Source organism: Trichoderma gamsii, assembly GCF_001481775.2.
Source record: "Trichoderma gamsii strain T6085 chromosome Unknown Scaffold_6.2, whole genome shotgun sequence".
Lineage (NCBI taxonomy): Eukaryota > Fungi > Ascomycota > Sordariomycetes > Hypocreales > Hypocreaceae > Trichoderma > Trichoderma gamsii.
Genome location: NW_020171343.1, coordinates 828,853 through 850,766, shown reverse-complemented (window position 1 = coordinate 850,766; position 21,914 = coordinate 828,853). Strand labels below are relative to the sequence as shown.

The window sequence follows — 21,914 nt, the reverse complement described above, 5'->3', positions numbered from 1 at the left end:
AAAGTCAATAATACCCACGTTAATTCGTCCAAACAATAACCATGAACAAATCTTTCAAAGAATAAATAAAAAAAGAGGTTATGGCTCAGTTTATAGTTTTAAATAAACAGTCGGGGGAGAAAAAAGAAAAGAGCGAAGCCGCTGTTTCGTAATTGAAGCTGAGCGAAGAAAGAAGGGGGGGGGGCTGTCATGAATCAATGGCTAAAACATCAACGCATGAAGGATTCCAAGACAAGAACGCAAGAAAAGAAAAATCAGCTCGGCGATCTCATACATATATCAAACATTTGCCTCCGCACCAGTTTAGGAAAAGATCGAAATACACACAAAAAAAAAAAAACGTACGATCCCCTATTCTATCAAGGGTCCTCGTTCTTTTCTTCAGGCTTTGCCAGTTCAATCGACATTGGCATGCAATCTAACGTGTTCTCGGCCATTTGTCCCTCAGCTCGATTCCTGCTTGGCAGCGCCTTTTCCTCCTCTCGATTCACTAAAAGATAGCGATGTAACCCTTGGCGGGTTTTTCGTGGCAAGGCTAGGCCGCAAGCATGCCTGCTTTTGTCAATTTAATTTACGGCGCAAGAACAAGAGAGGCCAGGCCGTACTAAGCTCCAATGGAACATCGGCTGAATATCTTTTTCGCAAAGACAGTGGAGTGGAGACGCTGCGATATAATCTGCGCCAAAGAGAATGAGAGAATGCAGCATCGGCCCATGCGAACAGTTCGGCAAGGGGCATGAACTGAATGAATGATGATCCATGAAGAAAATAAGAGTGGCTTCAATATTTCCTCGTCTAGCATCGTGGAGCCCAGCCCGGCATTTCGTGGTGGTACCAATCACGATTTAATGGGGAAGGTAATACAAGGGTGCTGATACTAGATTGATTGATTGACCGACTCCTCAGCTTGTACTCTGTAACACGAATGTTCCATAGCATAGTGAGTATTTGCAACTTTCTTCTTCTTCTTTCAGCTCGGACAATTTTAATTCGGCTCGCAATGGGTACTTCTGGATCTGGACCTGCTATTCCGCTTGGGCCGTGCTGCAAGTCCGACTCCGTACCACCAAACGCTCCATAGCAAATCGAAAATCGCTCCCATATCGAGATTTCCAAGCCGACTAGCTGCTGGCTGAGCTCGGCCGCTGAATACGATAAATGTCCCTGCTAGTATTTCGCCATTTCAAAATGCAACCTCGTACGAACTGCTTTCCCCGGACGCATTGATGCCGTAAAATTTCCTTCAATCGTTACAGATTTCTCAAAAGCGCGGAGCCTTGTTAGAGGCCACGTCCCCAGCCAGGCTTGGCCTCTTTTCTCTGTCGCCGCGGATACGAAATACCTGGCTTGTAAAACGCCACCGTCGAATAGATAACATATGCAACTTCTACACTGCTTCGTAATGCTACCAACTCTCTGCTTTGTGTTAGAAATCCATGCATTGATTGAGAATTTGCAATGCAGCCAATCAGCCAATATAACGAATCCCTCCCACTCACCGGATATCGAAAATCTCACCCTGCCAGGCCCCCAAGCAAACGCCACCCGAAACCTGCCTGCGGCCGTCGGATACCCGGCCCTGTTTGCCATTTTCTCCTCTTTCGTCTTTTAGCCCGCCGCGCTTCTTCCCGCGGACCCGGACGCTCGGGTCGCATCCGGGCCCAACACCATCTCCCCAATGAAGAAAGAGGCAGAATGCATAAACGCAGTTTGAGGCCATCCGCCATTCCGCTACGCGCTACGCAGCAGGGTCTTTTAGAACCTATTACAGCTAGGGATTGTGTCCTCGACAGTACAATTCCCAGACCCAACAGACATTGTGAAACCGCCCGTCGTGAGAATCAGGAGACTCAGACTCTCCATACAAAGTAGCATGTTGATTGCGATTCATACAAAGAATAGATTGCATGCATACGAGCATCTGGAAGCGCAGAGGACAGACGACGATAACCGACGGCACATCCTCGCCAGCAGCCGAGAGTGGCTGTTTGTCAATCTCCCGTCTTGTTACCACTAACACCACGAGTAGAAGCACTACAGAGCGCTCCGTGTACTCACTGACAGATGTTTTAGATTGCGTCTAAAGCAATCAGTTCTCAGTACTTGTCTTCAGCGTCACTTTGAAGCCTCCATTGAGCATATACCCGGTAAACTGTATGCATGTATGATAGCATTCTTCTCCCGGAAGGAATGCCGACGCAATCAAAGCCATCCTTGGAAAGCAGCGATAAACATGCAAACGCATGCAGCAAGCGGTAAGCAACACCGCTTCGTACAGGATGTAGACCTAGTTGGAGTCCATATACGCTGCCAAGCTGCTCCATCCGCCTGCTGCGCATTCCGACGGTTGCGACATCGTAAAAACTTGCCCAATAAAGAAGATAAATTCACATCTTAAGCATCTTTAAGCATTATAAGCGACTTAAACGACCAGCAGTCCGACGGATACTGAATGACAACTGACATTCAGCTGCAAACCTACATATGCCAACACTTTGCTTGGAATTCCAGCTAAAGTCAAGGATATAAACCATCCCAGACCAGCAATCACTCATTCAACATCAAGATGCGAGAAAGGAGAATGGAATAGATTTATTTCTTTTGTAGAGCAGCCATTGTTCCATATTCAATTCTATTTGTCATTGATATCTATCACATCGATCCAGCGTATTTCAGATTCTCATCCATCACATCTCCCCTTTTTCTCATTTCATCAAATCGCTTGCTACCCTTTCATACACGCTATAAACTCCAAAAAGAGATATAAAAGAAGGAAAAAAAAAAAAAAAAAAAATCAACGCCTGAAAGACAAAGAACCAGGGGAGAAATTTGCATCATGCATGCAACGGTAAACCAACCAGCCCCTTCCTACAACATAGCGGTCATTGGTTCCGGTCTGGGTGGCCTATCCGCCGCTATTGCCCTCCGTCGCACCGGCCACAAAGTCACCATCTACGAAAGATATGATTTCAGCGGCGAAGTCGGTGCCTCGCTCTCATTGGCCTCAAACGGCTCTCGCTTCCTGCAAGAATGGCAAGTGGACATATCCCCCGCCAAGCCCGTCGTCCTGCAGAAGCTCATCCGCCACGAGTGGTCCTCGGGAAACGTTACCGCCGAGTACCCAAACTGGGAGACTACCGCGAGCGGTTCGGCACAGACTACAACAATTTCCACAGGATCGATCTCCATGGGCATCTGAAAAATGTGGCCATTGCCGAAACGGGAGGCGGGTCTCCGGCGCAGCTAAGAGTTTGCCATCAGGCGATCAAATTGGATCCCGCTCAGGGGAAAATAACATTCGATACCGGCAAAGAGGCTGTTCACGATGTAGTCGTCTGCGCGGACGGCATTAGGAGCCAGATGCGAGAGCAGCTTGGCATCGTTCCAGACGTCGCACCATCCACGTCGTGTTGTTACCGGTGTATCATCAGCGCTGAGAGGCTCCGTGAACTGGGACTCGGCGAGTTTGCTGAAAACAGTGCCATTGAGTTTTGGGGCGGCAACGGCATCGATAAAGTTGTCATGAGCCCATGTTCAAACCACCAAGTTGTTAGTTGCTATTGCTTCTACCCAGCGGAAAAGAATAATCTCAAAGAGGATGGCTGGAATATTTCTTACACAGGGGAGAATCTTGCAGCAGCATTCCCCGATTTAGACGAGCGACTGCGCACCCTGTTTCGTAACGCAGAGGATGTCAAGATGTGGCGCCTGTACAACCATGAGCCCTACCCCTATTGGGTCAGAGGCCGTTGCTGCCTACTTGGAGATGCAGCTCATCCGATGATGCCCGATCAATCTCAGGGCGCATGCATGGCGCTCGAGGATGCAGGGGCACTCGGCATACTCTTCTCCACCAAATATGCGCACCTGTCTATACCTGAAAAGCTTCAGCTGTACGAATTGGAGCGCAAGCCACGCGCCACGCGAGTACAAGAGAGCAGTCGAAGGGCCAGAACAGACATCACAGAAAGGATCGGTTGGAGCAGCGCCAACGACCGCCCGGGGAAGCTGACTATTGAAGAAGTATGCGGGTATGATATGCATTCTCACGTGGCCGAGCTAGTTGCGAGACTTTCACAAGCTTCTTGAGCTCCTTTGTCAACCCCTCGATAAGCGAGCAACAGTGATATTAAATGTTGTTGTTGCTGCTGCTGCTGCCAGCTGAAGTACTAGTCGCGACGGCGAAACTTTCTAATGGCCGAGAATTCGACCGCCAATACAAGCCGGAGATTGTATTAGGATTATTCCCAAAAAAGGTAGAGCGAATTGTAGTATTATGCCCAGGCTGGGCCTCTTTGCTAAGCGACGGCAAGCCAAATGTGCCTAGAAAACAGCCAGGCCATGCATCTCCTCGTATCGGATCCGTGCCCAGTTGACAATCGTCCCGGTGCCATCGGTCTCGTCTCTCATCTTCCAGACGCGTTCGACCAGCTCCCGCGCATTGTATATGTATCCAAAGCCACATGTGCGCTCCATGACGAGGAGGCGGTCTTGAATGACAACACGCTGTTCCATGGTCCAGCACGCACCCCCGGCCATAACAAGGGGGTACATGAGGCAGGGTTCCAAGGCACTGCCGTAGCGAATCTTCTGCACCGACTCCAGGATTCCCTCAACGTTGGTAGTCACTCTGGGATCGTTGACCTCGTAGCCTTCGACAATCTGGTGAAGGCGAAGCCTGATGGCATATTCGTAAGCCATTGTTGCGTGTAGCACATCGTCATTGGCCAGGTTAATGGTCCAAGCGGCGCGCGACCGGCCACCGTATTCATAAGACCAGTGGTTGATGCGCTCTTCGATTTGTGTGGCTTCCTTACGAAAGATGGCTTCTGAAGCGTGGTCAACGCGAGTTTTCCGCTTGTCAGCAAGCGCATTGACTACATCCACCAGGTGGAATAGCTCTTTAGGAATACCATATATGGCAGAATCTTCTTCGTCGGGGGCAGATGTCAGTCGATCTAGCGTGGCCGCTTCTCGTGCATCCTCGCCCATGAGCGGAGGCTTGCATGTCGATGTAGTAGCGGCAGAATCGAGGAATCGAGCAAGGCGCACGAGAAACTTGTTGTGGCCATGTATGCGATCTCCCTGCTGCTGGTTCATCAGGGCTGTCAGTAGCCTCTTGGCCCCCTTCAGATGGAGCTGCCACCCCTCGCTGGTGCCATCAAACAGCTCTGTCATGCATAGCAGCAGGCTGCTGACAAGGGCAATGTCAGCATTAGATTTGTCCACATGAGGTAAGAGCCTGGCCAGAGACTGGGTTGCTTTGCTTTGGTGATAGATGCCTCTTTCGGCCAGTTGAGGCTGCAGCTTGCGCCAGTGATTGGCCGAAAGAGCCAGCACACAGTGCATGACGAGGTCGTTGGAGTGGGCAATGGGCAGTAAATATCCATTGTAAGGATTCGAATTTGACATGCGCCGAGAAAGCAGAGAAGACACAATGGTCATATAATGGTTGAGTAAAGCTCTATCGTGTGGCGATGACAGCTGCGGCAGCGACTGCGGATTATACACAGATAGAGTCGACATGGATGATACGGGCGATACAGTCAGAGAATCATGAGATTCCGAGTGAGGGCTGCCATAGCTCATTGGCGTTATGGAATCCTGCCAACTGGTTGGGGGTGATCCATGCATGTCCCAGGCTGCCCTATCGACGGGCAGTCCAAGCTCGAATCCATTGCCTGATGATGACATAGGCGGCAGGCTGCTGAAGTGGTGGTCCGTGGAATAGTGGCTGTCGCCGCTACTGCTGCTGCTGGAAGAGCTCATGGCTGGGCTGTTACCGCCTCTGATTATTAACTCGGTTGATACATCGGTAACCGTATCAACCACAACGGGCTCCTGGATGGGAATAACTCGTGAACCCACAGGTTCTGGCGAGACCGCTACTACAGCTGTCGTCGCCGTCGTCGATGACACCGGCGCTGGAGCACCCATGGCTGCGGCTGCGCCCATGAGTTTGTCCTTGGGGCGCTCAGGAGGCCATGCGCATTCAAGACACAGGCGTCTGCAGTCTCCACATCGCGGCTTCGTCTCGTCGCACTTCTTCTTGCGGCGCTTGCACATGAGACATCCCGTCTGCACTCTCCGGATCCGCGCCTTGGGCAAGTCGCCCACTTGTTGGTTCAACGCACCGCTGGCATCACGCGGCCGACAGGGGAGACTCAGACGCAGGCACCGCGCACACGGCACGCTGCCATCGCAGGCCTGTTTGATCTGGGCACAGCGATGGCACACAGGGCGACTTTCGGAGACCATGATGACACGCACAATTCTGATCCTCCGTGATTTGTCGTGTCTCCTCTCTTCTCACGTTTCCTCTCTTGCTTGCTCTCTCGGCGTTCTCTCTCTCTCTGTCTCTTCGTCTCTCACTCTCTCTCTCTTCAGCAGGATTTCCAAGCTTCCTTTGCACAATTGCGATTCAACGTTTGGTGGTAGGTAGTAAATACGGTTGGCTGAGCTCTGCTCCAGGCCCCAGTTTTTGCCGCCTCGAAATCACTCGTCCGTGTGGCCGTCCTGTAGAAAGCGGGTAAGGCTAAAGGGGGCTTTTTTGCAGCGGGTGCGGGAGGGAGCGCCTTGCTCTAGTAGGATCGATCGTCTTTTGGGGCCTCAAGATTCGAGAAGCGCGACGCAGCTTCTCATGGCGAGATCGAGCATCAATAGGCCACGGTTGAGAGAGCTGGTCGAAGACGGGGCGGCGATCGGGGGGAAGGCTGTTTGAGCCCACAGGAGCGGTAGGTGGTATAAGAAACCGAACAGGATTCGGGAACATGCAATGGAGGAGGACCCCGGTAGATAATCTCAGGCTGCTGGTACTTTGGCGTCGAGTACGAGTGGCGCCGATCTATCTGTAGCGGGGACGGCCTTATTTAGAGGATTCCTTAGCGGGAGCAGCGCTCAGTACAGCGCTTCTAATGGCAGAGGCGTTGGCCGATATCCATGGCGCCATGACAGCCGGGGAGATTAGTCGCTAAACCACCACTACTTGCGCCAGATGTACTACTACCACAGGGCCTCAACTGAGACCACTCTTGTCGTGCCTTGCCAGGCTTTGGCGAGTAAACTGAAGGGTGCCACCGGGGTCACTCGAAACCCCAGACTTGGCCCCCCTGTAAGCACCAAGATGAGGAGCTGAGCGCACGCAATGCTGCCCGTGCCATTTGCATACAAGTATGAGAACTCCGTACAAGAGTAAGTACGCTGCCTGCTCTGCGGTTCAGATGGCACTGGGCCGTCATCTGCAGCCTCTACCGCGTCGTACAGGTACTTGGCCGAAAAACAAGCTCTGCGGGTTTGGCGTGGGCGATCAGTCAATAGGGATCAAACCCGCCTGGCGCCGCGCCCGAGCTAGACCAGACTCCGTACACGCGATATTAGCTCTCAGATTCCAAGGCACGCATAGGTCATCTTTGTCTTCGATTTTCGCCGTCTCGACGCTGATTCTCCTTGACGTGACATGGCTCGACTTTGGCTTATGCACTTATATTTCCGGTAAATCAGCACTCCAAGAGGAGGGGGCGGCATGTCGGATTGCCCTGGCATTGCCGCACATGTGTGCCGCTGCCAGTAGACGCCATTCTTTTTTGGCCGTCGAAGCATGAGTTACGACAGATGCATATTGCGACTTGGTAGCTCTCGTGGCCCGGTTGATCGACCATGTCATCAATGCCATGCGCATGTATGTACATGATGTATCTATGCACGATACACGCAGCGTTCCTTTGATGCTGCCAGTTCGGGTACCGGCAGAGATGGCCGTAGCAGGTACAGGTACAGGCACATGCCCGGGTCTCACACATCGGTGGCTCATCTCGTGTCCGGGGGCTGTCGTTGGCGATGTAGCCGGGGAAGAGGCCGTTCGCCGACGTGGTATCTGGGCCTGACTTTGCTGAGCAGGTTACATCGAATCCTAGTGTGTACATGCAGCATTTCTAAGCAGCAGACATGAATCTCTTCGCTAATCAGCGCTCTTACAGCTCAACTGCCATCGCTGGCGGCATCGCAGCTAGAGCGCTTTGCGGGTGCCGATCATTTCTGGCCTCTCAACGCCGTCCGTTCTGCGAGGTGGGTTGAGAGACTTACTTCAGGCGTTTCAGTTTGTAGCCATCCTGCATGGGCCACCGAGTCCTTGTCTCACGGCGGCTTCTAACGTCTCTGTTTTCTTCCAGAAGCCATGCCACAAAGGAGGCGCGTCCTTTTCTTTTTGACAGCCTCATCTCCGCTTCTGCAATGCACAGGCTTGTCCAACATCTTACAGGTCTCTCCCTCGTGCAGAGGTGCATGAAGCGCCACGCCAAAGACAGACAAACGCCTTGTGCTAACGCCCGAAAGGGGATGTACCAGATCCCTAGCCCAGCCAAGCCTATGCTGGCCAAGGCCCTGGCCACAGACCCGGTACAACAGATTTGGTGTCGTACCGGCGTTATTCTCGAACTCCATATTTCGTAGTTATAATTGGATCCAGGGTGGTACCGTACGGAATAATATGGATGCTGCTCGAACCATTTTCTTCATGCTGTTCGCAACCAACGAATGAGCAAAAGAAGGATTCCGTGGATGCAGCGGGCAACGTCTCGTCGCCCCCTCGAAAGCAGAGAACTATTACCATTACCGTACATATACTGGCATTAGTAGAGCTTTGCGTAACGTTCACACCAAGCTTAATTGCGTAGCGACTAGATAGTGCCTCAAACACGGGCCCTGCCGAGCTGTCAAGAAGCATAGCCCGCTGCTTGAATCGCGGATCCGTCCCACCCACAAGTAGCTGATGTGGACGAGTCTACAGAGAGTAGCCCTTGTGCTATTCTACTTTATACGAAGCACGGACTTGATCCTTCGCACAGCGTGATCAAAGAATGAACGCTCCAAGCACGTCCGGTTCGACATCTCATCTTGTTCTGGCCCAGGATCCTAATCCCAGCGGAAAGTGGGTTCCAGATAGAGATCACTGATTCGAAGAAAGGGCGTAACACTTCGACAGGGTAGCATCTTCACAATCTCAATTACTAATGCGAGTGCCCGACGTTGCGAAATAAACACGGAACATTCGTTTGTTGTTCTAGTTCGTTGTGTGCAAAATCGGCGCAATCACCCAATTTGGTGGAGATGTTGGTTCTAACACTCATCCTGTGATGTTGAGTTGTAGGCAACGAGGAGAAGACGTTGGTGGAAGCTGCATGTGTACTCGCAACTGCAAGTCACGTTAAACCTCGGCGGGGAAAAAGCGGTGACCTTTTTCTCTTCTTCTTTCTAATGGTGCTAATGCAATGCAACAATTCCTCTGCTACAAGGTAAAAGTGTACCGGTACTTTGGCACAATCAGCCGGCAGCAAGTCAAGAGAGCATGGCCCAGATGGAATCAATTCTTCTTGTTCAATGCTAGGGTGAGATCTGACGTGCCGAAGCGCCGTTTGCTATATATCATGCAGTCAGCCAATAAGCAGAGGACCTAGTAACTTGAAGAGAGAGAGAAAATGATTCAAGACAGCGGGACGCGAGATTGCCGACGAAGAGAATGTCATGTCAACTCGAGCCAGCAGCCCTAGCCGGTATTACGACCTGTAGGGAGCACTGTACTTGTACACCACCAGATATTCATTCATAGCCACCCTCTTAATGCCGTTGGGCTATATGGAGCAGAAATCTGCCCCTCCATCACGAGTCCCCATGCGCTATCCGAATCGCCCTGGCTGTTCCATCGATGGCCTCTCTCGCCTGCCACAGTGTCTTGTCCATGTGCTGAAACGGGTGCGGAACTCCGAGGAAGCGCCGCTGCGTGACCTCGACGCCATTCTCAACCAGCACCTTTGCGTATCTCTCACCCTCGTCCCTCAAAGGATCAGCCCCGGCTGTGTAGATGAGCGTATGGGGCAGGTCCTTGAAGTTGGGCGCCTTGAGGAGGTTGGCGAACCAGCCGATGCGCTCCTTGGCAGCCTTGTGTGCCTCAGGCTCCGTGGGTAGTGAAGATGCCTTAAGCTTATCAAACCAGGCCAGTCGTGCCCAGTTGAGCGTCGGTGCAAATTCGTTTTCATGCATTGATGGCCAGGGCGAGGCGCTGGCAGAGGCGTACTGCGAAATATCGTCGATGACGGGCGATCCCACGGCCACCAAGCGCAGAGGGACGGCAGCGTCGCGGGCCAAGTGAGCCACTGCCAGAGCGATGCAGCCTCCAGCCGACACGCCGCCGACTGAGATGCTGTCTGGGCGGATGTTGAACTTTTGCGCGCCCTGTTGGTGGATGTACTGGACCGCGGCGAAGCTGTCCGTGATGCCCGCGGGGAAGGGCACCTCAGGCACCAGGCGGTAGGCGACGTCGATGACGGCCACGCTGGCCTTTTTGCAGTAGTGCTTGCAGATATGAGCCTCGGTCTCGAGGTCGCCCAGGCCCCAGCCGCCGCCGTGGAAGTCGATGTGCACCGGCCACGGGCCTGGAGTCTCGGGCTCATAGACACGCACTGGGAGCGGCGTGCCATCAGCCAGCGGGATCACGTCGTCGTAGATGCGCCCAACGTCCGGCGCGGGGGCCATGCCATAGCTATAGAGGACCGAGTAGTTGGCGCGCAGCTCCTCGAGGTCGATTGGCTTCATCGGCCGGTGCGCAACATTTTCGTTGTAGAGCTTCTCGAAGGCGGGATCCAGCTTGCCCGCCATGGACGGGTGGAGGGGCTGAAGAGCCTCGTGCTTTGCGTCGGACGACATGATTCTCACGACGGGAAGAGTTCTACTTCTTCTTTTGGCTTTGTATTCCTTTCTTGACCTTCTCTTGAGGCTTCGGGATCGCCGGGATGGTGAGTGCAAAATTGAATCACGGCGTCTCGTCTATATGTGCTGACAGCAGCTGTGGCAGGTGAGAACTCAATATCGTTGATTAGTAGCTCCAGCTTCAGTGTCCGCGGAGGAGAATGGAGGGGTTAAAGGACTTGCATGCAGACCCCCACATGTTGCACGATGTCACAGCCTCAGCCTGCGCTGCAGAGCTGGAACTCGCGCAAAATTGTAAAAAGAGGAAGCAGAAGTCGAGTCCGAGAGAGACGAGCGACACGATACATGCTGGCTGACGGGCGCATCACCAGCTCTCAGCGATCCCGCGGTGCAGGCTGCCATGCTATGCGGCGGCTCTCCAGGGCTCTTGGGTCCCCTAAAAGTCCAGATGTCTCCAGATTTCAGGTCCGACGGCTGCAGGCTTTTGGGTAGGAGCCCACTTAGAAGCGGCATCTACAGCGGCCGCCGCTTCACGATCTTGTCACCGATTAGACCCTCCCGCTAAGGAAAAAAAGATGTCTCTGTTGAACCAGAATGTGCAATTGTGGTCCGTTGCTCAGCTCACGCCGCGTTCCCAGAAGCCCTCGCCCATGTAGCGGCGAGTACGGGAATTTTGGGCCCCTTGGAGGGTTGGAGGGGGCCGCCGCGCAGTTTTCCATGAGCATTGGCTGATCAGACTGTATTCGGATCGATTATATCGATTTCCTGTTTGGCCACCAACAGACAACACCTCATCGTGGCCCCTATTCAGTAAAGAAGCATAATTATCATGCGATACAGATAAAAGACGTCGTCACCTTCATGTTGTGAGAAATCCATGTGCTGGACTCTCTCATCAACCGTTGGCAAACCTGAATTCCATTGCCTTGTTGCGCTTACAGGCACAAGAATCGAAGAGAGCAAGCAAACACACCTCCAGCAACCGTTACAACGGTCAAGATGACGGTCAACGATAAGCCCGTGCTGATCATTGGCGCCGGAGTCGTGGGCTTGACGTTGGCACACGGGCTCAAAAAGGTAATGTCGCCAACCAACAGAGCAAAAGGTTTCCAGAACGCACGCCTTGGATGCGCTAAAGCCGCTTGGCCCCTCGCGATCTCATGATGGAGCCGCCTGTGTTGTTGATTCTACAGCAGCTGCAGCTTGCGGTGGCAGCATGATCCAAGGGGTGTAACAGCTTCAGGCCAAACCATCAAATAGCGGACTATATCATTACGTTGGAGCCCGATGTGCTAACTCAACGTCCGTGTTTTTGCTGCATCTAGGCAAACATTCCTTTCGAAATCTACGAGCGAGACGCGAATATCGATGCCCGAGGACAGGGCTGGGCCATCACCCTGCATTGGGTGCTGCAGTACCTCCGCGAGATCATCGATGAAGAGACATTTGCTGGCTTGGATGACGTCCAAGTCGATCCAGAGACTGGCTGTAACGACACCGGCAACTTCATCTTCATCAACCTCAAGACAAAAGAGCCCAAGTTCTACATCCCTCCCAACGCGCGCCGCCGTGTGAACCGCGAGAAGTTGCGCCGGCTTCTGCTTAAGAATGTCGCAGAAAACGTCCACTGGGATAAGCAGCTGACAGACGTCCAAGTCATTGACAACGGCGTCAAGGCCACGTTCGCAGATGGGAGCGCGGCCGAGGGGAAAATGCTCATTGGCGCCGAAGGTAGTAATTCTCAGACAAGGAAATACCTTGTGCCAGAAGACTACCAGAACTACTTGCTACCCGTGAAGTTGGTCGGCGTCTCTGTCGACTTGACACCTGCGCAGATCAAGCCACTACGACAGATTGATCCGTTGCTCTTCCAAGGCTGCCATCCAGAAACCGGTGTCTTTATCTATGTCTCAGTGCTGGAGACACCAGAAGTGAATGACAGTGCTGGAACCGCTGACGAACACTACCGCGTGCAAATCATGACCTCATGGCTCGCCAAAGATCACGACGAGAACATCCCCGAATCAAACTCGGAGCGCATCGCCATGATTAAGCGCCTAGCTACCGGCTTTCACCCGGACTTGTACAGCATCGTACAGGCCATCCCCGAAACTTCGCCCACCCTACACCTCGTCTTGCAAGACTGGCCCTGCCGAGACTGGGATAATCATGACGGCCGCGTGACTTTGGCTGGCGACGCTGCGCACGCCATGGTCATGTACCGCGGTGAGGCGGGCAACCACGGTATTCTCGACGCTTGGCATTTGCTTCGACAGATCAAGGCGGTGTACACCGGTGAGAAGACTCGGGCTGAGGCCATAGACGCGTATGAGAAGGAGATGAAGGAAAGGGCCATGCCGGCTGTCTTGCTGAGCCGTCAGGCGTGCTTGGATGCGCATGACTTTCACGGCTTGAATGAGAATTCGGCAGTTCTCAAGAAGAGGGCTATTAACGCGGCTAGAACATGATTGAACGCCAAATTACGCGAAAAGTGTAAGATAATCTACGGATTACTGAATTATCTCAAATTCTATGGAATTTTTGACGCATTGTAATATGAGAGGGCTCAATGAGCTACCTCGCTGCATATCGAGATGATATAGATAACTGTTACAACATAAGTCTATATCCAGCAATTTAAGCCAACTTTATAGCCGTATTGCATGAATGGAAATTTTGGTTTTCATCACTGACGCCTAGTTTATTTTCCCCACAAATTATCTAATAAAATAAAGAAACATTGCAAAACAAGCACATTTCGTTTCGTTGCAGGGTACCGAGAAAGCGCATTTCCTAATTTGGAAACGCCAACCTCCTCTCTTCAATACTATGAGATCCGCTCGAACTATTCCACGTATTCTACGTCAGCGGTTACATTCTCCGCTCTCATTTAGTTCATGTACCAAGATTGGATTTGAGATAGTCAAGGGCAGTTCTCCGCCTTGGCGTCCCTTCGATGCCGACTTGGAATTTCGGAGTTTAGTCTCAGCTAGGCGCATGGACCTCTTCGATGTTAGTGATGATCCATGACGCAAATGCCGAAAGCGTCGATCCAGATAAACTTTAACAGCACAATGAATCGGCAACGTAAAAGACTTAAAATTTCCTTCATATAAGAACCCAATATCTGCTCTACGGTTTTAATTGGTATCATATAGGAAATAGATTCAATTTCTTTGAACACGAAAACCGCAACAATCGATATCGAAAATGAAGGAAAAGAATGAAGTCATTCAGGAGTTCAAGGAACTCGTCAACATGACGGCCACGGAATTGAAAGACTGGCTAAAGGGCGACCAATCTGAAGGCGCAGGATGGCCTAAAGAGGATGCAGGCGGAGAATCTGTTGGCCACGATAGCGGTCGACAGATTGTCGAAATTTTAGAGGCCAATTCGGAAAAGGATCCGGAAAAGTACACGGACGACCACATCACTCACATGAGAAAGGTGGTAGGCTATATGTATGTGGAGGCGCTTTACATCTCTGTTACTGCAGCATAACGATGAGGAAAGCTAATTAAAGGACGACAGCAAACGGCACTTGGCTCAAGAAGAAAAAGCAAATAGTAAAAAGCCCGTTGAGGAGGTCAAAAAGACCAAATCTTATGCATCGCTCAAGAATTGGGGCCACGATACCGTCAAGAAGCGTGAGGCAAATGGCGGTGGCACCGAAGCGGATGCCGAAGGCGAAGAGCAAGAAAACGAAAATGAAAACGAAAATGAAAACGAAGAGCAAGAGGAAGAGGAAGAAAAGGCAGGAGACAAACGAAAGGCAAAGAATGACCAGTCTGGAACAAGCAAGAAGAGAGAAACAGAGGATGGCGCAGCAGCGGTAGACAACAATGACAAGGAGGACGAGCAGGCTGACGAAGAAGAGAAAGACTCAAACAAGGGAGACCAATCGAATGGCAAAGAAGGAGGAAACGGAAAAGCGGCAAAGGGTCCTGAGAAGGGAGACACAGTGAGCTGGAATTGGGGCCAAGGACAGCCTGAAGGGAAGGTTAAGGAGGTGAATCCCGGAAAGTGAGTTTGCTGCCATCGCCGAATCTAACATTTTGAGGCTAACGCTGGTACAGGACGACTATTGAGACGAAGAAAGGAAACCAAGTATCGCGAAAGGGAAATGAAGAAGATCCCGCCGTGATCCTGGATACAGGGAAGTCGGAGGCGGTCAAGTTGAATCACGAACTCAACGAAACGGAGGATTAATTCGACAGCGGTGTATCAAACTAATATGGGCCTAGGTGTAAGAAAATGAGTATGTGTCGCTACATGTAGCTGATTCGAGTTCATGTTGCTCGTTCAAACAGGGCAGCAGTAATAAAAAGGATTGTCAACTGTGAACATCGATGGTTGAAAATGTTTCTGGGCGCCTTGACTTATGCATTGCCTAGGCGTGATGGAAACATCGTATTTACATGCAGGTAGAAGTATGAAGATCGAGCACATGCGTTTAAATCGAATCACATTAGATCCATGGATCGATAGTTCCAGCTTTTGGGGTTTCCTCGGCACAACCGCCCGTAGCGCCTGTCAGCATCCACTTTAGCGATTGAGGTCTAGTGGAGCTCCCCGGCGGAATACAGCGGGGTGCAGCGGGGTCTGCAGCGCAGCAGTCGCATTCGGCTGACGACGATGAGTTTCTCGAGCCAGCCGGCTGTGCTGCTTATTCTTTTGTTTTCTCACTTCTAGCGTCTGGCAAAGCTCTTCCTCGCGGAGACTCAGCTCTCAGCTGTTGTCAGAAACGGCGCCAATTCTTGATCTCTACCTTCCTCACTAGCGCTTGCTCTCTAGCACAGCATGCGTTTCGATTCTTGAAAGCCCCCCATCATGACATGACGACTTGATCCATCGCCATCATGTAAGATTCGCAGCAAAATGGCGCTCCTCTGAATGCCGTCCGTCCAGAAGAATGCTAAATCATAACCATCATGCCCACAGGATCGAGCCTTCGATTCGATTGCGACGCGCAATCCACGCGGGCGACGCCCTGCTCGTGAAGCGCATCCTCAAATCCCACCCTTCGCTCCTCCACAACCCCGACACCTCTCCGGTTGGCCTCTCCAACTCCAACATGCACCTCGCCGCCTCGCTCGGCCACAAGGAAGTCTGCAAGGTGCTCCTCGAAGCCGGACACGAAGATCCATGCCCCGCCCTAAATGAGAACCACCAGACGGCCCTCATGCTTGCCTCTGGTGCTGGCCACACAGAAGTTGTCCACTTGCTGTGCGAGAACAACATGGATTGTATCCTACGAAGGGACGTTCGCGGCCGAGATGCCGTCATGGAGGCCAGCGTGGGCGGCCACGACACCATACTACAGCTGCTGCTGACATATGTCCCTGGAGGACCCTACGAAGCAGTGCAGAGAGCCGATGCAGAGGGAAACACGGCTCTCCACTATGCAAGCGGCAATGGCAATTTGCTGGGCTTGCGAACTCTGCTCGCGGCCGGTGCGGATGTTGAGAGGCGCAACATTTGGAACTGGACACCGGCTGCGTATAGTGCTACTGTGCAGGCCGAAGTGTACCTCAAGGGCTTGGTCTCTGAGGTTGGAAAGCTTCAGCAACAGCAGCAGAAGCGCAAGAAGGAGGTTGAGGTAGCGACCAAGAAGATGGCTGTGGGAACGGTGAGGATAGTAAGACAGGATAGCATTGACGGCGAACAACTTTATGACATTTGATGTCTGAGACGCTTCATACCTATATGGAAAGCGATATACGTCTTTCTTATGAGATGACACCCAAGACAGATTTGCAGCCCAGGTTCATGGGTATGGACCACGATTGAGCTTCTTGTGTTTTAATTTACTATTTATTTGTGTTTGCCCGATTGGGCTTGGAGTATATGGAGCACAAAGTATGGAGCACAGCACAGAGGAAAAGGGTAGATGGCCATGATTTAAATATATTGATGCCTTTAACCATTTCACCCCGGTCATGTCATATGCTATTGGGCACCCACATGAATCAATTGTGATTAGTAGTGATAACGCTCGAAATCAATCTTTGTCTGCCATTGGCTAGTATACGCAGAGCTGTTCAGTTACCTCGCTTTAGCTGGGGATCTAATCTTGGGACGGCCCGGACTTAAGCGCCACCAGCATCTACAGATTTCCGATCGCCGTAAAATGCGGTTTTCCTTGCAAGAAGCGCCTCCTAAGTCCAGTTCAAAATATTTATATATAATGTCACTGCATTGCATGAATAAAACAAAAGCAATGGAATTCAAGAGCAAGAAACCAGCAATTGACGCTGCAACTCCTCGATAACACGCCATGTCCATCATTCTCATCACCGGAGGAAACCGAGGCATCGGCTTCGGCATCGCCCAAGCGATTGCAGGCCGTATACCTTCGTCAACTATCATTTTAGGCTGTCGAAAACTCGTGGCTGGCTATCAGCCATTGAAACGCTGCGAGGGCAGGGCGTCTCATCTCCGCTAGATACGGTCCAGATTGATATCGAGGATATTCAGAGCATAACGGCGGCGGCCGAGGCTCTGGATAAGAAGTATGGAAAGCTAGATGGTGTGTATAACACGCGAATGTTAAGACCGTGAACTTACCACTCACTCCTCTTTAATAGTGCTCATCAATAACGCTGCGAGCCTTCAGCTGCCTAAATCCGAGAATCTCGTTGAGCTCAAGGAGTGCTCCAACCTCAACTTCAACAACTGTGTTACGTCCAACATCCTCGTGACTAAGGCATTTATCCCGCTTCTTCGGAAGAGTTCCTGGCCGAGAGTCATTATGAACTCTAGCGCCAGAGGGAGTCTCGGTCGTACAGCAAACAGAGGGGTACAGTACACTCCTTTTCTCTCTCTTTCAATCTCCACCATGACTGACAAGGCGACTAACCTATATTTACCTTCTTTGCTGTCATATACAGCTTCCGCCCGTAGCTCTAATCGATTACTGCGTCTCCAAAGCTGCGCTGAACATGCTGACGCTGCACTATCAAATCACCGAAGATAACTACAAGGATGAAGGGGAGAAGATTACATATTGGAGCGTCAGCCCTGGCCATACGAAGACGGCATTCAACAACTATAGGGGCAAAAAGGACCCGGTCGATAGTGGAGAGGCGTTTGTGAGATTGCTGGAATCTGAAAAGGGTGCTATTGCTCCAGGCACGTTTTGGGAGTTTGAAGACGGGAAATTCCAAGAGGTTCCGTGGTAACGATACATGTTGTGCGTATTAGACAATAAGTACATGTATGTATACATGATTGCTTCAGACTATAAACATTACTATTTGTAAACAGTTGGAAAAACTTTCTCAAACCACCAGTTTTATCAACTCAAGGAGCATTTATGATGCACCAACCTCAAGCAAAGAACAAAAGACACAGAGTTTTGCTGCATGCAGCGGTGAAACTAACCGACCATGCTTTCAGCTTACCCATCTACACGCGCAAACTCTCTCTCATCACCCACGTCGCTGCATATCCTCATCCAATCTGTGCCACCAATTGTCTGCTCGTGATTCACCACTAACTGAGCTGTCATCGTACAAGCCGCGCTCCAAAGCCATCAAAGTTTGCACGCGTGTTTCCCCCCTCTATCTTCATCAAGAAGTGAATCATGGCTACACCCAATGGTACATAATCTACAGCTCCTAGTGAGGAACAGCAAAAAAGTTCTTCTCCCATCTCCAACTTTTACGCCTTTATAAGAGAGACATGAAACCCATCTTTCTCTTTCTCTTTTATTCTTGTCTTTGAAGGAACAGTCGTTTTATTCACCAACTTGTTCTGAATTGTTTCTGGCCGTGGTCATCGGCCTCCGCATACACCATCTCTATGCCCAACGGTCCTCGCGTGAACCGTAGGACGATCAACGTGGAGGCCGGGGAGCTTCCGCCACCTGCCACCAAGCTCATCATCACTCAAATACTCAAAACCAGTCAGGACCCCCCGTTCTGGGCGTGGATCATTGTCGGCGCCTTCTACGACAGTCAGGATCGCATCATTTGGAGCACAGAGTTGTTTGCTGCCCACCTTGACATCCAGTTTGAGTCGGACGAAGAGCAAGATTCGGAAGAGGAAGCAGAAGGAGAGACAGACTTTGGGTCTGATTCACCAACTGGTAAGCCAGCCTTGGATTGACTGACAGTTTTGCTTTCGAATTATCCTCGTCTCAGCCCTTTGTTTTTCAAGCTATATATGTATCTACTTGGAGTAGCCTTGATTGACGCCAGCGTGGAAGGACAATCTCCTCCAGTTCACTACTCTGAATCGCCTCAGCATCAGTCTCGGCCCTTTGAGAATTACAGCCGTACACTCAGCGCAGAACAAAGCTATAATAACCGTACTCCGGCCTTTTCTCCATACAATTACAGCTTCCACCCTCATTCTCACATCCACCCTCACGCTTATCCCCACCCTCCTCCTCATTATTACAATCATCTTGCCATAAACCATCTTCAAGCACCAGCTTATATCAACCCGGCCTCTGTCTGGGATCCCACCATCTCTGGTGCGGTCCCCGGCCACTGGCAAGCCTCGTTCGATCCCACCGTCCAACGCTGGGTCCATACCTGGCAGCCTCAGTCCCCCGCGCCCTTTTTCTGAGCCCAATCCCGCCATGTCCGGAGGCTGGAACCCCATCACCGGCCGTGACTCGGGCACCGGCCGCCCCGCCTTCTCTCCGTACGGAGCTCCTCAGCCGGCCCAAGGCCAAGCATACATCCCTCATGCTGGCGGCCCAGGCTACAACTTTGGTACAGTGCCTCAATACGCCTCGTGGCCCAACGCGGCTTACGGATACTATCCTATAGGCGCCGCTCAAGGCCTCCCGCAGTATGGCGGCATGCATGCCCCGGGAGGCTATCCCGGCTTCCAAGCTCCACAGACTTTTGCCTACCAGCCCAACGGAACAGGCAATCTCCTCCCCCGTCAACCACAGCCTTATCCCAACATCGATCCTACGATGCCGGCTGCCCAAATGACAAACACCACCGGCGGCACGGGCTGCGAGCCGGGCTACAACTACTTCTTCCCCGCAGAGCACACCAAAGCCCATATCTTCAAGACCAACACTCCGCCGTGGCAGCTCCCTCCCACAGCACAGATCCCCTTCAAAGCGGCGCATATACCGTGCAACACGACCATGGCAGAGCTGCTCAAGGGATTTGGCTGCACTAATCCAACACCGAAAAAGAACAAGTGCTTCGAGGTTGTGAGCGGAGGTGGAGGAAAATGGTATAAAGGATTGGAGGTGAATGGCGCAGACAAGGATATGCTGAAGAAGACGATTAAAGATGTGGGATGGGATTCTACGCGGACGGGCAATCCGAATGAGAAGCCGGTGGTTTGTCTGTGGTTTTGCAAGGATTAGGTAGATGGACGATTTGTTGTTGATTTCCTTGGTATCCGATAGTGTTACTATGCGCTCATATTTTCTATGGATGTTAATGCATCGTTGTTTAGTTTAGTAATAAATGGACTTATACAGCTCCTCCGTGTTTTCGCGTTTCCTATAACGGGACATAATAAATTCTGGGGATGAATTGGGCAGAAACTACATATGTGCCTTGAAGCGACATGCCGACCACATGCTGTTTCTTCATTCCGCGCCCCATCAACATTCTTTATTTCTCACTGGCTTCGTGAATTGACGTGAAATCTCAGTCAAATGTATTCTGAGACATGCCTTTGAGCTCAGCATCGCTAAATGGCGGTTTAGTGTTGCATGTAATTGTTATTGATTTCAAGTTCGTCAGCTCTCTTTCACTAAACTTTTCAAGGCAATGCTAGAAGTTGATGAGCTTGAATGTTTGAGCCATACCTAGACGCGCTCAAACAAATTATAACTTTAAATGATAGCCTGATCAGTCATGGATTACTTGAGGAAACCAAGGGCCAACATATGAACGGTACAGGTTACCAAAAAGCTTGGTCAATGTAGAATGCCATGACAACTCTGAACAGCCTCTGTGAGGAGGCGTCCCAGAGAACATCTGTCTTTGCTGTGAGCAAGAGCTAAAGGAAGATTGACTTGGTGACGTACAAGGCATAATTTCCTATCGGCAGTTTCAGTGTGTTCATCCAACTCCCATATCTGAACCATTTCCTGAGTGAATAGCTAGTTTTCATCAGAGTGTCTAGCCTATAGCTTCTACAATATCGAATGGTATTCCGGTACGAGCTTTTTATAAGCATGTAGTTATCGATAGCTACAAGAGAGAAATGTTATCCAGCACCCCATCTGTAGCTTAAATTATGCTACATATAAATTATGTGTACACTTGAAAGTAGCAGCAGTAGCAGCTGGAGAGCTATACCAATCTACCCTACAAGAATCATAAGCAAATTGAAATAGTAATAAGCTATATCACTTTGGATACATTAGAGGCCAGCGGTTGCTACTCACATAAAGATTTACATCGAAGCCAAGCCTCTGCCAAGCTAGTGTTCATTAATTGTGTGATTTGCATGTTTTAGCCACCATGACCATTAACACTTAGTTTCAACATGAGATGCAATTCTTGACTTCAAGTTTTCCAACATGCCGCTATCTCTTTTAACCGCGCAGTCAATGACGGCCCTGTACCTTCTGGGACTTTCAATAAGCTTTTCTCCGCCATGTTTCATCACATCAAATAGCAAAAACATGGCGGCAGATCGAAGAGTTTGTAAGCATTAGCAATATAATACTAATAGATCAATAAGCGTTCACATCGCATTGATGCCCTGCAAGACTACACCCCTACACAAACAACTTTGATTGAGTCTGAACAACGTCATAATAGAATAGAAGCGAAGCAGTCTACATGTTGCCTACACGTTTTCATATTTGGTTTCAAGTACCAACAGCAGTCCAAGTGTGTGGAGTTTAGATTTATATCACTGGTTGCTCATCCGTAACAACTTCACCAGCTTCCTACATATATTCCATGTTTGTTCCCTGAACAGTATTCAATCACTGAGTCGAAATATAAGCCTGTAGCCGTGTTGAATCTCGAGAAATCTGCCAATGAATTATGAACATGGCTCTGTTCGTAGGACGAGGGAATCCAAAAACTCCTCGCCACAATGAGCCATGCGTACAACCCTCCGACTTCGCAATCGTGTACTGTTTTCGCAGAAACGCCCGAATGCTCAGCTACGATTGTTCTCGGATTAGCGATGCTCGCCATGGAAGATTTCCATGTGAGGGGATTATGTCCCGGAGGAAGAGGCCCAGACCGCCTGCAAGCCAAGGTATATAA

General features: G+C 50.8%; 9 protein-coding genes across 9 annotated transcripts; 7 read left to right on the top strand and 2 right to left on the bottom strand.

Moving 5' to 3' along the window:
• Positions 1–2,836: 2,836 nt before the first annotated feature.
• On the top strand, positions 2,837–4,302 carry TGAM01_v202569 (hypothetical protein; the record flags this gene model as incomplete). The annotated part of the gene is made up of 3 exons (XM_024549017.1): positions 2,837–3,117; positions 3,177–4,023; positions 4,285–4,302. 3 exons carry the CDS (start codon positions 2,837–2,839, stop codon positions 4,300–4,302), a joined length of 1,146 nt encoding a protein of 381 aa, XP_024406256.1.
• Positions 4,303–4,323: 21 nt separating this feature from the next.
• On the bottom strand, positions 4,324–6,258 carry TGAM01_v202568 (hypothetical protein; the record flags this gene model as incomplete). The annotated part of the gene is made up of 1 exon (XM_018805013.1): positions 4,324–6,258. One exon carries the CDS (start codon positions 6,256–6,258, stop codon positions 4,324–4,326), a length of 1,935 nt encoding a protein of 644 aa, XP_018661737.1.
• Positions 6,259–9,654: 3,396 nt separating this feature from the next.
• Positions 9,655–10,698, bottom strand: TGAM01_v202567 (hypothetical protein; the record flags this gene model as incomplete). Its single annotated transcript, XM_018805012.1, has 1 exon — positions 9,655–10,698. The coding sequence occupies one exon, from the start codon at positions 10,696–10,698 to the stop codon at positions 9,655–9,657; it is 1,044 nt and encodes a 347-aa protein (XP_018661736.1).
• Positions 10,699–11,700: 1,002 nt separating this feature from the next.
• Positions 11,701–13,169, top strand: TGAM01_v202566 (hypothetical protein; the record flags this gene model as incomplete). Its single annotated transcript, XM_018805011.1, has 2 exons — positions 11,701–11,778; positions 12,027–13,169. The coding sequence occupies 2 exons, from the start codon at positions 11,701–11,703 to the stop codon at positions 13,167–13,169; spliced, it is 1,221 nt and encodes a 406-aa protein (XP_018661735.1).
• Positions 13,170–13,911: 742 nt separating this feature from the next.
• TGAM01_v202565 (hypothetical protein) lies at positions 13,912–14,910 on the top strand (the record flags this gene model as incomplete). Its single annotated transcript, XM_018805010.1, has 3 exons — positions 13,912–14,162; positions 14,233–14,724; positions 14,778–14,910. The coding sequence occupies 3 exons, from the start codon at positions 13,912–13,914 to the stop codon at positions 14,908–14,910; spliced, it is 876 nt and encodes a 291-aa protein (XP_018661734.1).
• A 703-nt stretch (positions 14,911–15,613) lies between these two features.
• On the top strand, positions 15,614–16,384 carry TGAM01_v202564 (hypothetical protein; the record flags this gene model as incomplete). The annotated part of the gene is made up of 1 exon (XM_018805009.1): positions 15,614–16,384. One exon carries the CDS (start codon positions 15,614–15,616, stop codon positions 16,382–16,384), a length of 771 nt encoding a protein of 256 aa, XP_018661733.1.
• Positions 16,385–16,978: 594 nt separating this feature from the next.
• Positions 16,979–17,882, top strand: TGAM01_v202563 (hypothetical protein; the record flags this gene model as incomplete). The annotated part of the gene is made up of 4 exons (XM_024549016.1): positions 16,979–17,048; positions 17,147–17,230; positions 17,289–17,500; positions 17,592–17,882. The coding sequence occupies 4 exons, from the start codon at positions 16,979–16,981 to the stop codon at positions 17,880–17,882; spliced, it is 657 nt and encodes a 218-aa protein (XP_024406255.1).
• Positions 17,883–18,504: 622 nt separating this feature from the next.
• On the top strand, positions 18,505–19,275 carry TGAM01_v202562 (hypothetical protein; the record flags this gene model as incomplete). The annotated part of the gene is made up of 2 exons (XM_018805007.1): positions 18,505–18,790; positions 18,887–19,275. 2 exons carry the CDS (start codon positions 18,505–18,507, stop codon positions 19,273–19,275), a joined length of 675 nt encoding a protein of 224 aa, XP_018661731.1.
• A 13-nt stretch (positions 19,276–19,288) lies between these two features.
• On the top strand, positions 19,289–20,041 carry TGAM01_v202561 (hypothetical protein; the record flags this gene model as incomplete). Its single annotated transcript, XM_018805006.1, has 1 exon — positions 19,289–20,041. One exon carries the CDS (start codon positions 19,289–19,291, stop codon positions 20,039–20,041), a length of 753 nt encoding a protein of 250 aa, XP_018661730.1.
• Between the last annotated feature and the right edge of the window lie 1,873 nt (positions 20,042–21,914).